At 43.4% G+C, this 15,930-nt stretch overlaps 1 protein-coding gene across 1 annotated transcript in view; it reads right to left on the bottom strand.

Annotated features, from left to right (window-relative positions):
* Positions 1-11,926, bottom strand: part of LOC110527970 (prickle-like protein 2) — a 115,038-nt gene extending 103,112 nt beyond the window's left edge. The window contains exons 1-2 of the mRNA XM_036983457.1: positions 11,706-11,926; positions 10,865-10,950 (exon numbers count right to left, since the gene is read on the bottom strand). Of these exons, the coding sequence (XP_036839352.1) occupies positions 10,865-10,950; positions 11,706-11,747 (128 nt within the window). The 5' untranslated portion in view covers positions 11,748-11,926. The remainder of the gene's footprint in view (positions 1-10,864; positions 10,951-11,705) is intronic.
* Positions 11,927-15,930: the final 4,004 nt, after the last annotated feature.

Raw genomic sequence — 15,930 nt, 5'->3', positions numbered from 1 at the left:
GTCTCTCAGAACGATCTTCTTGACCCTAACCAGTCAGGCTTCAAGAGGGGTCACTCAACTGAGACTGCTTTTCTCTGTGTCACAGAGGCTCTCTGTATTGCCAAAGCTGTATCTCTCACATATCCTCACATGGTCTCCCCTATCCTTTCTCTGTGGACAACACTCAACTACTTTTCTTCTTACGCCCTTCTGACACCCAGGTGGCGACACACATCTCTACGTGCCTGTCAGATATCTCAGTTTGGATGTCGGCCCACCACCTCGAGCTCAACCTCGACAAGACGGAGCTGCTCTTCCTCCCGGGGAAGGCCTACCTGCTTCAACACCATCTCGCTCCTGCAGGTTCATGCTCTACAACATCCGTAGAGTACAACCCTACCTCACACAGGAAGTGGTGCAGGCACTTGTCATCTGGACGACTGCAACTCACTGTTGGATGGGCTCCCCACTTATCCAGAGCGCTGCAACCCTACTGGTGTTCAACCTTCCTAAGTTCTGCCATTTCACACCGGTCTTCTGCACACTCCACTGGCTTACAGAAAAAGCTCACATCCACTACAAGGCGATGGAACTTGCCTACGGAGCAGCAAGAGGAACTGTCCCTCCCTACCTTCAGGCTATGCTCAAACCCTACACCCCAACCCAAGCAATCTGTTCTGCCACCGCTTAGTCCCTGCCCATCTCCAAAAACCCTAACCTCTTCAAAAAGTAGGTCTTAAATAAACCCCCCCCCCCCCATTGTTAGTTCATGCCTTCATCATGAACTAACACTCGCACTTGGCTTTTCCCCCCTTACTAGCTCTGACTTTGCTGATGGCTACTTTGAGGTAAAATGTACTTACTATGACTGCGATATGTGATTGTCCAACCTAACTATTTTAAGACGAACACGTTAACTGTAAGTCTCTGAATAACAGTGTCTGCTAAATGACTCATATATACTAAAGCTTTTGTTCCTGTTTTGTTGTTGAGCTGCGTCATTAATGGACTCTGCTGTGTGCTTTGAGTCATTGTGAGCTGTGGATGTGATTGGGATAAAAATAACACTTCGCCCACTCCTGATGATGGAGAATACGCAGAGCCTCAGTACGAGGGAATAGATACAACACAGCTTGCAAAACATCTTGGGTCAGATAAAAATCAAACCCACACACCAGAACATTTGAGTTTTAGCTAATAAACAGACTTAACTGCATCCCTCAAATGTGATTCATACTTTAAAAGAGAAGGAACAATGGGATTTTCCACAGAGCAGGTTAGATTGAATTCTGGCCCTGGTGCATGCAATGATGAATACTGAGTTGGACAACAGCTCACAGATCAATACGCTCCTAAAGGCAGTTGGCTAAATCAATAAACCAATCAAATACCTCAACAATGCATGCTGTGTCATCAAGTCCATTTTTAGTGGCTAAACAAATGAATACTGTTTCAATGGGATTCAGTAAAATAATGAAAACAGGACATTTCAAACTGTTCTGCACAAAAAGGATAAACTGTCTATTGTTTTGTCTTGTAGTCACCACATCTGATGTGAGATAATGTAGTATGTTTGGTGTCTGTAAAGTAGATTTTTTTATGCATTATATTTATGAAATGACTGAGAAAAAACACTTCTAGCCATATTGATGCTGAAAATGGCAGGCGATAACGTCAGATACAACACTGACCTCTGCTGGTGACTCTGGAGCTGATACGTCTCCGAAAAATCTGAACGGCAACGAGAAATCTAGGGGTGATGTAACAGTAAACTCATCATCGGACACATTAAAAGGACTTATAAGTTCTCCTGAGCAGAAACACAGAATCATCAAAACCTCTCCAAAAATTCGTAAAGGCACACACAACTCATCTGGAATGACATACAACATTCTAACCTGCAGTAACATCCTCTATTACTATGGTGGTGGTGTGGGGTTCTCTCCCCATACAGGAACATGTGACTGGAGAGAGAAACAGAGAGAGAGAGAGGAGGAGGATACAAAAAAGGGGGAGTACAAAATCAAAGGAGTCTTTGAAGCGGTGCACTGCTCCAACTGAAGGTCCCACTGCAATCTGCAGTCTGCTGGCTACCTGAACACTGCACCTTGGTGCATAGAGAGAGGGAAGGAGGGAGGGATTGAGAGAAGGGAGATGGAAGGCAGGGAGAAGGGGATGGAGTAATGGAGAGAGAAGGGGATGGAGGGAGAAAGGGATGTATGAAAGGGATTGAGAAGGTATAAATCATACTGCTGAATGTGCCAATACGATATGAAAGTAACACGTTCCTACGTCATACTTCTGGGTCATGTCCTGTAATCTCTCAACTAGGCTTCAAGATTATATATCAATATAACATTATATTCACATTTGTGTATTGATTTTCTCATACCCCAATGCCTCATTTGAACTCCTGCAGCCTTGTTAGCATGCTGGAGCGTGTCTGCTCGGGTTGAGGACTCATTGATGCGTTTAATATTCTATTTCTTTTGAAGACGGGCAAGCTGTTGAAAGTGAGACCTATAAAGTGGGAGTTGTAGTTCATGTGTAGTTCATGTGTGTAGTTCCAATTGAAACGGTTGTTTCTTTTCAGCTCTGTGCTTCTTCTCAACCATAAAATACGTTGAAAGCCGGCATGTGGTAAGTAAATTCATTCGGAAACACGCATACATGTATTATACATCTTAAATTAACCACATTTTTATGACTGAGGACGCAAATTTGAGGTTAATTCTTAGCCTACAAAACAAGGATCCAGGAATTGTCACTTTCATACCGTATAGTCATGGGAAGTTAACAAAAAAGTTGGTGGGTGAGGAGTTAGAGACCTCCATAGCTGTGTGGTGTGTGTCTGGTGTATCTGATCCAGTGTGTGTTTCAGTGTTCATGTCTGACCCTGGCCTAAAGGGACATACAGATCATGACTGTGTCTCCTGCTGCTAATCTGGGACCGACTATCTGCCATCCCACTGTGCTAGGCTGAACCTGAGCCCGGGCCAGACGTCTGTGGACTGAAACCATAGCTCTATTAATATGACGCTTAACTAGAAAGTACTGTGTGGGATATCAAATCCTCTGCATCAATATAGTCTAACTCCAACTGTCCAGCACTGAACCTGATATATACCGAACAAAAACATAAAAACGCAACATGGGCCAATTTCAACGATTTTACTGAGTTACAGTTCATATAAGGAAATCAGTCAATTTAAATCAAATTCATTAGGCCCTAATCTATGTATTTCATATGACTGGACAGCGGAGCAGCCATGGGTGGGCCTGGGGGGGCATAGGCCCACCCACTTGGGAGCCAGGCCTACCCACGGGGGAGCCAGGCCCAGCCAATCAGAATGAGATTTTCCCCACAAAAGGGCTTTATTACAGACAGTTTCATCAGCTGTCTGGGTGGCTGGTATCAGACGATCCCACAGGTGAAGAAGCCGGATGTGGAGGTCCTGGGCTGGCGTAATTACACATGGTCTTCAGTTGTTAGGCCGGTTGGATGTACTTCCAAATTCTCTAAAACAACATTGGAGGCGGCTTATGGTAGAGAACTTAACATGGAAAATCTCTGGCAACAGTTCTAGTGAAGGTACACCTGTGTAATGATCATGCTGTTTAATCAGCTTCTTGATATGCCACACCTGTTAGATGGATGGATTGTCTAGGTAAAGGAGAAATGTTCACTAACAGTAATGTAAACCAGTTTGTGCAAATAAAAATTGAGAGAAATAAGCTTTTTGTGCGTATGGAAGAATTTTGGGATCTTTTATTTCATGGGACCAACACTAAAATGTTGTGCTTATATTTTTTTCAGTATTTGTTGATGTAATGGTGATACCTTCCTGAAGGTTTAACAGTCGAAAAAGCAATCACCTGCAGTTCCACTGAATTCGAATTAATGAGTAGAAATAATAGAATATCCACAGTCTAATTGCACAGAGGAATGTTAACAGAAGAACATGTAAAGTGATGTGAATGAACAATGCAAACCCTAAAAGGTGTGGGCGGGTGGGAATTGAAGGCTGTAGTACGTAGTGAATGTTAAAGTCAGTGTGGGGGTGACGGCTGTGAGACCCACCCCCCCTTTATTCCAGGTGACAGTTCAAAAGGTAGCTCTGGATGCTAAGCCTTCATTAAGGCCAGATCAGCACCGGGGCAGAGCGCTGTCTGCGTGGATGGAAACTCCTGGGGATGGAACTCTCAGGCAAAGCCATGGTTTATTCACATCAAGGGGGAGAGTGCATTGATCAACAGAACCTTTTCCTCATTTCAGAGTGGAACAAAGATGTAAAACAGCAACAGCAAGGTTGCAAGCAAAATCCTTTTTTCTTTACAAAATCATGAGGAAGAATGTTTTTCTACTGTTATCCAATGTCCTTGGACAGTCTGTTACAAATCGATGTTTAAAATACCAAATGCACTTCTCCAGCCATTGGGATTCACTCTCCCTCTCTATTTCCATGTCTTTCCCACCGTCTCTCACTCCCTGCCTTAAACTCTAGCTGAACTCTATCCCCTAGGTAAAGGCTGCCTCCACCAGCACCAAAATGTTAGTTTGACCACAGTAAGCACCCACCCATGGAAGAGCTGAGTGACACACATACAGACAACTATATCCATCAGCTTGAGCTTCTCTCTGATAAAAAATATATATATATATGTCAAGTCTATGAGACAGAAACTAAAAAATGATATGCGTGCTTGTGGATACAAATGCAATCATTATAGCGGAGATTATATGACTATAGATACAAAAGACAGTCTTAACTGTACAACTGGATCCAGTCTCCCTACATCATGTGGATAAGCTGGTCGACTACATCCCTATCTGGTGAGTATGACTTCTGCCACTTCCCCAGGGACAAAGAGGGGTTTTCTGATGCCTATCCGTCTCTGTCCATTACCCAGAGTGCTTTGGCACCTGTTCAGGATGACCTCTGATAACACAGTCTAGGAAAATAGATGGGGATCAGACTTAGCTGTAGACTTAAACTATCACAGGAGACTCACAGAGATGCCTCTAGTCTGGCACAAGATGGCTATGCTTTTGTTCAGGGGTCAGCTGTCGAACACACGCAGTGCCATAAGGAGTCTACTGATTGTTGCAACAACAAAAAAATGGTCAATGCAGCTAACTATCAGTACCAACAATTAATAACACAATCACACAAGTGATAAAAGCTGGGTGACTCTTCCATTTGACACCCATACCTATTGTCTACTTGCTGCAAACAAATTGCCCTTTGGGATTTCTACTCTAGTCTAATCTAATCTAATCTATGAAGAGTATGTTCGCCTCCCTGTGGACAAACAGAAGCGCTTCACTGCCGGGACAGTAAACACAAACAACTGAACATGGCTCGTTTGAGTCTAATATAATTAGATGACAAAGAAAGTTACACCTGAACACGGAATGTATAAACTTTAAATGCAAATCATATCGCTGAATGTGCAGTCACTTTTGCGTGATGAGAAAGAGAGCCCATTTGGCAAGTGACTGCTGGGCCTCTCTAATTGTGTGGGTTTTCTGGCATGGGCACACTGGAGGTTGCCTCTACTCCACAGAGTCAAAGTCAGGGTAGAGAGAGTACTTCTGTTGTCTGAACAGGCCAAGACTTGAATCAATAGCACTTCAATTGAGCTATTAGGCTGTTTAACCTCTAAAAGTTAGAGCTCACTTTGCTGGCACAAAACTACCTCCATACTTCCATTCATTTGTATGGGTTACCTTCAGACGAGTCCCGGGACACTTGTGGGGGTTGTAGAGCAAAAAGAGAACACCATCATGTAGGCCAAACCGCTCGGACACTACAAACGTTTTCATTAGAAGACAGATTTTCGGGATGTTTCCATGGTCTGATAAACACCGCTGTAGCTCAGCCACCTCCCACCGCAGACGCGGAAGGGCGACATAGGCGGATGCGGTGGATTGAGACGCAGAATGATATCTCCAGCTTAGACTCTTAAGGATTAAAGAACAAGATGCAAGTAGATGGGTTGTAGGAATGTGAAAAGGTGATACTAATGACATAAGATATGTAGTTTCTGTTTGAGAAAAGAGATAATAGCCACACTGGACCAGAGCAACCCAACACCTATGACCGCTTCTCCTCTTACATGCCCCATACAACGGCTGGTGAATAGGAAAACCCTCTCCCTATGACAAAGACACAACACAGTCATCAGATAACCATAGTGCATATACGAACACAAAACACATCCGTCATGCAGTTTCATCTCCCCCGAGCTGCGTTCAGCATCTGCTACAGAGGTATAATCAGATATAATTTCCCCTCTCAAGATAGACAAACACAGAAAGACCATAAAGAGCTGCTCTGACAGACACAATATGTCAATATCACCCTGGATAAAACTAAAACAACAGGCTCTGTTATCTGGGTAGGGATCCTTCCACAATGAGCTCTGTCTGAGAGGCAGCTAACCCTGGCTAATCACGACTTTTGAAATGCCACTCCATTTGAAATCATGAGCCGTCCAATTGGCCCTCTGTTTCTCACCGGGCTACCACATGCATATGCCCCGCTTCCCGTTTCCGTGACCACCATCCATAATTGAAAGACAGCCAATCAAAAGACTCTCCCTCTCGAGCTCATAGAGAAGCCAAAAAAGCAACTGATCTTGGACCAGCCTTTGATGCAGAAACAGAGAGAGTAAGAGAGAGATAGAGAGGAAGGGACCTGTCAGAGGATCTGTAAATGTCAAACTATGATTTATATCAGGATTAGAGAGTTCTCTGGGTTTGTATTATTGCTGAGCATCAGTAATCTATCAAAAAACCCTCTGGGGCTGTCAAAACACAGGCCCTTTCAAAAATGGACCTTCTTAAATGACAAAGACAAAACATTCCATTTACACGATAAAAAGCCCCCCCCAACATCTCATTTGCCTTCTGACCCAAATGAGTGTTACCACGCGGCACAGATGTTGCTGCTTTCCACTTCAAAAGGCCACGGGGAGTGGACTGGAGGAGATAATGATTTGGGCCCATTACCAGTAAACTTCTCCACTGCTTTCACTGGAGGCTGGCCTCTATCTCCATGCAAGTACAGAGAAGAACACTGGTAAATCCACCAGGCCTATTGTGTGGTGGTGGTCACCAGGGTCTCCCCACCCTTATAGGCTGTGGCCTCTTCAGTACTAAACCGAGAGACTCCCTTTTAAAGGGCCATTCATATGCCAAACCAGTCTGACAGTTTTATTTGACTGGGCTGCTTGTTAACATGCTGAATAGCAGGGTGGGCCTGTGTTATGCAGATCAGGTCAGGTTACTGTGAGGACAGACGTCAGTGGGCTTTCAGCCCAACTCAAACCCCCCCCCCCCGGCCAAACCCCCTCTCCTCTGCTTTTAGTCCAGCTTGGATTTCAATGTAGGGCTTGGTGCATACAAGAGCATTCTTTGTCCAAACAGTATTGCAAATACCATCACTAGCATACTGTCCAGTGCAAATTAAGGTGCTTGGCAACAGGAAATTACTGCAAATGGGGACATTTTACAGAAATCAACTAACAGGAAATCTGACTTAAAACCTTCCCCATTATTAACTACAGGTCAAGTGTTAACATTCAAAAACCATTATCATTGACAGCGGTGCGCTAACATGTCTCGATGGAGCGTTGGGCGAGTTATTGAATGAAGTTTTAAAACATACAGGTGCAGAGTTAAGTGGGTGACACGATTAGGCTGATCAGATATCTGGCGCACACACACCGTTCGTGTTCATAAGCTCTGTAATGAGTCTCATTAGAACAAAGAAAATCAATCAAGCCAATGGCTAGCATTAAAAATTCAAAAGGAGCGCGTTGCACAAGTTAAATCCACTCCTGTCTCCCCCTATCCTTTCCTGCCTAGAGCTGACAATTCTGTTTACACAGCACTATTGGCTCTCTGACACACTGGCAGTGGGGTTAGTAACATGCTGCTACTCTTCAGAAAAATGTTGCCAGTCTTGAAAAGATAGGTAGATCGAATTGGTCTGAAGCCAGAGGCAATGAATCAATACCACGAACTAGGCAGCCACGTGTTTATTTAGAATAGTGAAGCTCACAGTAGCTCATTACATATTATATTACTGTTCACAAAAGTTGCTTTTCTGAGAACAAATCGTGTCATAAAAAAAAGTGACAAATTCTCTCATTGGACTTTTCCTTAGAACGAATGTGATTGGTTGGATGAAAGCTCAACAGTGGTGGATGGCGAATACGGTCAGTAGTAGGCCTGAATGATTTTAAATGGATGACACTTGACTGGGTTTTTAGTAGGACCTGAATGGAGCCAGCAAACACAGTAAAACCACAGTGGAAGAGTAGGCATGAACCCCCAAGACACCAGCTTAGCGGAAGCTTCTTTATATAGCGCGGAAGAAGGGAAGAACGGAAAAAAACGTACCATCTCTTCCTGGAAACTCAAGCTCCTGAATATTTAGAAAAACATGAATATTTTAGAGAATTCAGAGCCATACACACATGTTAAAGTGTAGGGAATGGTAGGGGGATGTTGGTCTCAGCGCTTACTTAACCCAGTCCCTTTTCCTGTAGTTATTTCTTTTTTCCTGAGATTTCAACCCAGTTCTTAAATGGTCTGGCTCTCCTAGCCTCCCTGGCTCTCCCAGCCTCCCCCAGCCTCCCTGGCTCTCCTAGCCTCCCTGGCTCTCCCAGCCTCCCTGGCTCTCCCTGGCTCTCCCAGCCTCCCTGGCTCTCCCAGCCTCCCTGGCTCTCCCAGCCTCCCTGGCTCTCCCAGCCTCCCTGGCTCTCCCAGCCTCCCTGGCTTTCCTTCAGACTCACATTTTGCATGTCATCAAAGTGTGTGCTGCTGTGCAACTACATGTCTGACATCAGCAACCTTTAAAAATGTGGCTGTTTAAAGAGCTCATCCTGTTATAGAGAACTTGAAACAGTCACGATCCCCTCCCACACAAACACACGATGATCCTCATCAATAATGCCCCCAAGGAGACAATTCAAGGTCTAATTTTGGCAGTCTGGCAGGTCCCTGTGTTGACATAGAAAATGTTGTTTTGTCACTCTTAGTTAATAAACAGCAGGGTTGATATGGTAGCCAACCCACAATGTACGCACTCCCTTCTCTGATTCCCTAATCTACAACACCGAGGTCAGATAAAGTCCACATTCCAAATAACATACATATCTGTATCAATCGGCATGAAAACAGGCTTTCCTGAGAAGGAGAGGAAGAGACTGGTCGGAGCATTTTCTTTCCAAGAAGGAACAAAGGCGTTCAGTGATGTTTGTCGCCATAAAGTTCCCCCATACCGTTCCAGGGTCTACACACAAAGCAGGGTTTCCACGACCCGTCTGTAAGAAATGTCCGCTGTCGGGTTGGTTTTTCGGGAAAAAGTGTACTTTTATTGTGGCACTGCAAAGGCAATTAAAGGCACATTCCAGAGGTTGACTGTTGTCCCGTAATGGTTTACAGAATGGAGGCCTGAATCATGATGATCCTCTGCCTAACATGCCAGCCCCTCCCCTCCTCCCTCTCTCTCATTGTAGATTCGCTTATGGTGATAGCATGCTTCAGTTCGGCTGGCACCTAGCCGAATGACTTTACTCACATACTCCTTTAAAAAGACCTTCACTTGAAAAATGAGAAAAAAGCAGCAATAGTTCTGTTTGTCCATTTTGAGAAGCCGTAGCCAGTATACACTTCCTTAAAAATAGTCTGAATTAATTTAACTCAAGAAATTTGTCATAAATGTTTACGTTTTTGCTTCAGAGATCTTGGTCGCGCAATTTTACATTTAACTAAGATGTTTGGAGTATTTTTCAATGAAAAAATGTGCATAAAAAAAAGTCACCTCTCGTTGAATGACAAACTTTGTTGAAGAATCCCTACCGTTTGGCCAAATCACCGACGGAGGGGGGTAGACTTAAGTCCAAAACGTCACTAAATGTCGTCATAATGTATGCACGAACTCCACTGAACTGTTTCAGCTGGGAATCATGCGGACGCCTTTAGACAGACCAGGCATTGCTTTCGTTAGGGCTGCTTACATTGCTGCTACAGACGACTCTTTAAGTGGAGGTGGCAGAGAGGGACTCCGTACCTCTTCTTGCAGGAAACAAAATCATGATGTAGGGGTAAAGTAATTGCTTTCAATTTAGAAACTGTATTCCTAATTGAGGAGTGCCCTGATTTACCAAACATATCATACTAAATGGAGTGTCGCGGACTTACGTACAGAATAATACGAAATGCTCCGAGACCAGGTTGAACCACACCACTGCAGCTTTCACTTGCCATATTCAGGGCAATGCATGTTTTAGTAATAACTCTTGTAAACAGTTCTGAAAAACTCATGTTGTCTTAAATATATAGCCTCTCCAAGAGTGAACCAAACAAACACAGCTTATACGTGCGGCATATCAAAGACAAACTACCCAGCGCTCTTTCCTTTCACTCTAAAGCAAATACAACAGTTGAGAGCATTTGTAGAATGTCTGCTTAAATCTCTCATATTGCATGAATGGCTAAACTGTTGAGTTAGGGCACACAGATTCTGAACAATGCCTTGCCGACTCTGATACGCACGGCTGAGTCCATTTAGCAAAAACAGGGTGGCTTCAGTAACCCTCAAAAGGCATCCTCCAGACCAGTGCCTTGCAGAGGGGGAAGTGTCCACTGCATCAAACTGGCATAGAGACATGGTTCATACTACTCAAGAGCAGTATGTATTCAATTTCCTCAAGACGTTTTCTAAGACAGGGAGCAAACAGCATTCCACGGTACCAACTGCCACCACTGAAACTTTGAACTTAAGTGGACTGATCTTTTTGGCTGGGAGGGGCGGAGGGATAACTAGCCACAGTAAGGGCAAAGATAGAGAAGGAGAGAGAGGGTCCCTACCTCCATTTGTGCAGAGTGAAGCCGGGACACTGGTCTCCACACACGTTACACGGCTGTCCTCTCTCCGGCTCATCAAGGGTGTTCAGCTAGTGATGGAGAGAAGAACCTATATAGTTAATGGTCACATGATACCTGCTGTTATCGCTCATCTCTTCTAGATTCATCAAACACATGCTGTCTCTCACATGACAATTCACATTGGGACAGAGTGGGTTTACAGAAGACTTCAGAAGTCTAACTATTTAGAGAAGACAAAAAAGTATTCAGTCATAATTAGTCATAATCAAACCTAAAAAAAACATTGAAATAATGAGACAATGACATCAAGCCTATATATGACTTGGCCCAAATTATTTTAAAAAGAGTACCGTAACTACTAAATACAGAACTCAGTAATAGTCGATTGCCTCTGGGTACATGTGTGGAACACAAATGAGGGCAAACACTTAGGAAAGAAATGTCTGGTGCAGTGAACTGAAAGGCTTAACAAAGTATGCGTATTGGGGTAGATTCGTAGAATACAAACCAACTATTCTTACATCAGCGGGATAATGTTGCTTAAATGAGCCTTTGAAATGTACTGGTGGATGCGTTCTCTCCCGATCAAATGAGAAGTGCGAAGAGGACTAGGAATTTAACGTTACTGCTTTACCGATTAAGAAACAGTCCACAGACTGCAAAATAACATTTAATTTTTATAGACTTAAACCACAACACAGTGTATCTGGACACCGGGATTAAAGAGCACGCCGTGGTCGCGTGCGCCTCATGCAACCGTACTGTACCACATTTCTGCAAAAACGTGGGATCATATGGAAAAACTACAATTTGTATCACTCACCGATCTACTGGATTCTCTCTTCTTGGAGCTGCGAGTGAACATGACAGTCTTGTTCCAGGACAGTGGGCTGAAAACTGGAACCAATAACGCAAAAGGGACACTTGGAGAGTGTCCACGCACTTTCGTAAACAAATCCCCACGGTGGCGCTCGACGTTCCTCAACCAAACAGAGCCCTCGCGGTCCTATCCCGTTACCCTGTTTCATTAATGAATGAAGGAGCGCGGTTTCCGGATTCGACCGAGGGTGCCAGCTCCACCTTATTGCCTTTCAGCCAATAGAATCAGCTAATTCCACAGACGATGATAATCTTGAAAGTATAATATTACAGGGAACACTTAACTTTACACTGTCCTTATTAATTGCATTTGTAAAAGTAAAGTGTTATACATATTCACTACATTCATTACGTATAATCAATATATACGTGACATAAGTGAATTGTCAGAGCATTTTTCTAAAAGTGAAGGGCATATAGAGCAGTTGTTCTATCATGTAGGCCTAGAGGATGAAACAAACCAAACAGTAGATTAGTTGAGAAACTTGAGATCCTGCCATGCAAATTCTTCATCACTAGACTGTAACCAAGCCAACCCCAAGGTTACCAGGTTACCAGGAGAAACTCCCCTTTTCAAACAAGACTGAGAACACTGTACAGTGTTGTCTCTCTGAGTGCTAAATCACAGGAGGACAGAAATGATTAATTCTACCCCCGTTTGTTTGATATAGCATCTGACTTCTGCCTCCCACCCAGGGATTTCCCATTTCAATTTCCTGTGAGGTAATGCAGACAGAGTTGGCTCTCCAACAAGTGCTTGCCATTTATCACCAGAGAAAAGCTTTGCAGCATTACCTCGACAGACAGACAGGCTCAATGCACTCGAGAGCGCTGAGTCCCAAGGCCTTTCCTCTCAAAGGAGAATTCTTCAAGGAGAACAGAGCCATGTTAAGAATATCCCAGCAAGAATCTCCTTGCTCAGGGCTCTATTCACTTTACTGGGCTATTATGTATATTCTTCTCTTACCCTTCAAAGGATGGTATTATTAACTAATATATTACACAACTTTTTGAGTTCCCTCTTGGCTTTTCTCTATCTTCGACACCACCAGTGTACAACTGAGTTCACTAACTTTCTATGTTCTGAACTTGCTTCGCGTCCCACATCTGTTTTCAGGAGCTTTTGAATGTGACACAAGGTTCAAATGACTTTGGCCAAGCAGTACTGATGAACGGAAGTGTAGAGAAAATAAAGATAGACACACGTGTCTATGTGTGACAACTCTCTGCTGTGACCTTCAGACACTTCCTCACACCTGTGTGTGGACTAAACAACCACAATGTTCCACATCAGCAGGCTCTAGAGAGAGAGAGAGAGAGAGAGAGAGAGAGAGAAGAAAGAGATGAGACATAGAGAACGCACACACACACACGCATGCACACACTACAACAGACACAGACATGAAGGTCCACATTGTTTGTGTGTGTACAGAAAGCTGGAGGCTAATCAAACCTAGTGTAAGTTCAAAGCTGTCTGTGTCTAATTACCCAGGGGAGTGGTCCTACAGGGTACTTTATCTGTTGCTGGTTTTAGGATCATCTTGATGCCATCTAAATACAGGACCTACATGGCCTAAGGAGGGTCTAATAGTAGCCACCTTTACATGATTAGAAAAGACACATGGACAAGTATTACAAGAACCCACCAGTGTTTACAGATAGGTAGGGCTGTGTTTGAAATCAAAGGAATCTCATATATTTTTTCTCTTACATAGACTTATTATTTCCGGGACATGCCATTACCCTCACATTGTCAGTGTTCAGGAATAAAATGCCCTTAGTGTGAAGGTCAGAGGTGTCAGGAAAGTACAGTAGAGACCTAGGACCTATAAGGACTGAGGTCACTACTTTAATCTGTGTGGGAAGGTCTGGGAATGTGTCTGAGAACAAACCATGGCTGGGTTTCTGTTTAAGCACTTTGTGAAATCTGCTGATGTAAAATAAATTTGATTGATTGATTGATTGGTATTTAGTGATTTAAGCACACACAGACACACAAGTACAGATACAGACAAAGACACAGACAGACACATGGACACGCACATGTGCTTATGTGCGGGCGTGCACGTGTGTGTATTGAGAGGCTGTGCTGTATTGCTACCCATCTGATTCCAAACAACGATATTAACTGCAAATATGGAATTACACCCAATGAAATGAAATTGATTTGAAATAGCATCCAGAACAAGATGATGACCTGACATAATTCACACCACACATATTCCACAGTGACAGATTCTCCAACCACTCCCAGAAGTTAATGTGCTCTGATAAATATGAGTGTGCAGTCTGCACAGCTCCACAAGGTTAGCTGAAAGAAACAGCTACACTTGCTCTAATGCATAATTCAGAGGTTTCTCTCTCTGCACTGCTAAAGGGGGGCAATGTCAGAGCTTTGCAGATGGAACACTGCATACAAAGGTGCTTTTAGTACCGAGCCCACGGAGGGGTAATCTGTCTCTGGCTGATACCACTTAGAGGGCATGGTACAGGTTGATATTGGGTGCAGGGACGCTGAAAGAGCCCACAGGGAATGAGGCAATGGTCCAGGTGGGACACTGCAGCTACTCTTACCCCCAGGCAAAACACTTTATCTGGACAGTTCCCATGAAAACGAGCTAGCAGTCTGCTCCAGCTTGAGTATTGCCAAAAGGTGAGGGAGTAACGGAAGAGCAGTCGTGTATGAATTGTTGATAAGGTAAGATTGAGCTCAAGCCATAACATACAAGCACCTCGATATAACTACTTATGAAAACAGATCAAATGTGTGTGATAATGATCAAATGAATAAAGTAAATAGATGTCCACTGAGCGATTCTAACTCATAAAGCGTATAAGAAATTCATTACTCAAAGAAGTTCATCTGTTAATAAAATAAGTCAACTTACCTGTTAGGAGTAGTTGTTTGCTCTTCTTCTTTTAACAGTGATACGTGGAGTTGGAGTTGTGAAGGGCAATGTGTGTTCCTACCACCTGGGCTCTGTAGACAGGTATTTGTCGGGTTTAAAACAGAACACGCCTACGTGAGGGATCCTTGGAGATAGTAAACAGTAACTAAATCAGGTGAGTTGGGGGGAACACACACACACACACACACACACACACACACACACACACACACACACACACACACACACACATCAAACAGACCACATTAGAGAAGCAACAAACTTGCCACCATTTAAACCCCACTAGACAGCTCTACTGTCAGAGATGTCGATCTAAAGGACAATGAGGGTGTAGTTAATACATTACACAACAGTGAACACCATGCTTTTAAAATAATCAATATAATGCTCATAATAACCACTACATGAATAGATCTGTTTTTCTGGCATCCGGTTAGTGCTGAACCAATGACCATGACATATTACAGAGGACCTACATCTTACATGGGAAAAGATGAGATTTAGTGGGCTATGTAATTTAACCTGAGATGTGGGGGAATCCAATACATCTGGTCCATGTAGGCTGCTACAATATATCTGATGTTATTTCTGTGATGAGGGATACTCTGCCAAACACCATTGGTTTTGTAAAGATAAAAGGCTAACATGGTAAATTAACTGTCCTTGTACGTTAGATCCCCAACGTACCTACTATATGGGTACAACACAAACTGTCTGGACACGAATACAACTGGTTTCATTTTGTTATCATTTTTCTGAGGGGCAAGACCAACCTTATTACATTGAGGGTACACAGTGTATCTACTGTACTTACCAATAATCATTTCCCTGTGAGCATAACAATCTGTCATGTAATTTCCAGGAACAGCACTTTTAAAACACAAGGTATTCTGGCTTGGCTCTGTCAGATCCTTCCGCTTGGTAGAATGATAGCGCTCTCCCACTTTCTCTCTCTTTGTCTCTCTCGCTCTGTCACGTCCTGACCTTAGTTCCTTTTTTATGTCTCTATTTTAGTTTGGTCAGGGCGTGAGTTGCGGTGGGCATTTTATGTTTTGTTCTGTGTGTTATATTTCTAGGTGTTTGGCCTGGTATGGTTCCCAATCGTTGTCTCTGATTGAGAACCATACTTAGGCAGCCTGTTTTCCCACTATGGGTTGTGGGTAGTTGTTTTCTGTTTTGTGTGTCTTCACCTTACAGAACTGTTTTGTTTCGTTCACTCTCTCTCTTTGTTGTTTTTTTGGTTATTGCAGTGTTCAGTTT

Source organism: Oncorhynchus mykiss, chromosome 7, assembly GCF_013265735.2.
Source record: "Oncorhynchus mykiss isolate Arlee chromosome 7, USDA_OmykA_1.1, whole genome shotgun sequence".
Lineage (NCBI taxonomy): Eukaryota > Metazoa > Chordata > Actinopteri > Salmoniformes > Salmonidae > Oncorhynchus > Oncorhynchus mykiss.
This window is presented reverse-complemented; position numbering and strand designations above follow the sequence as displayed.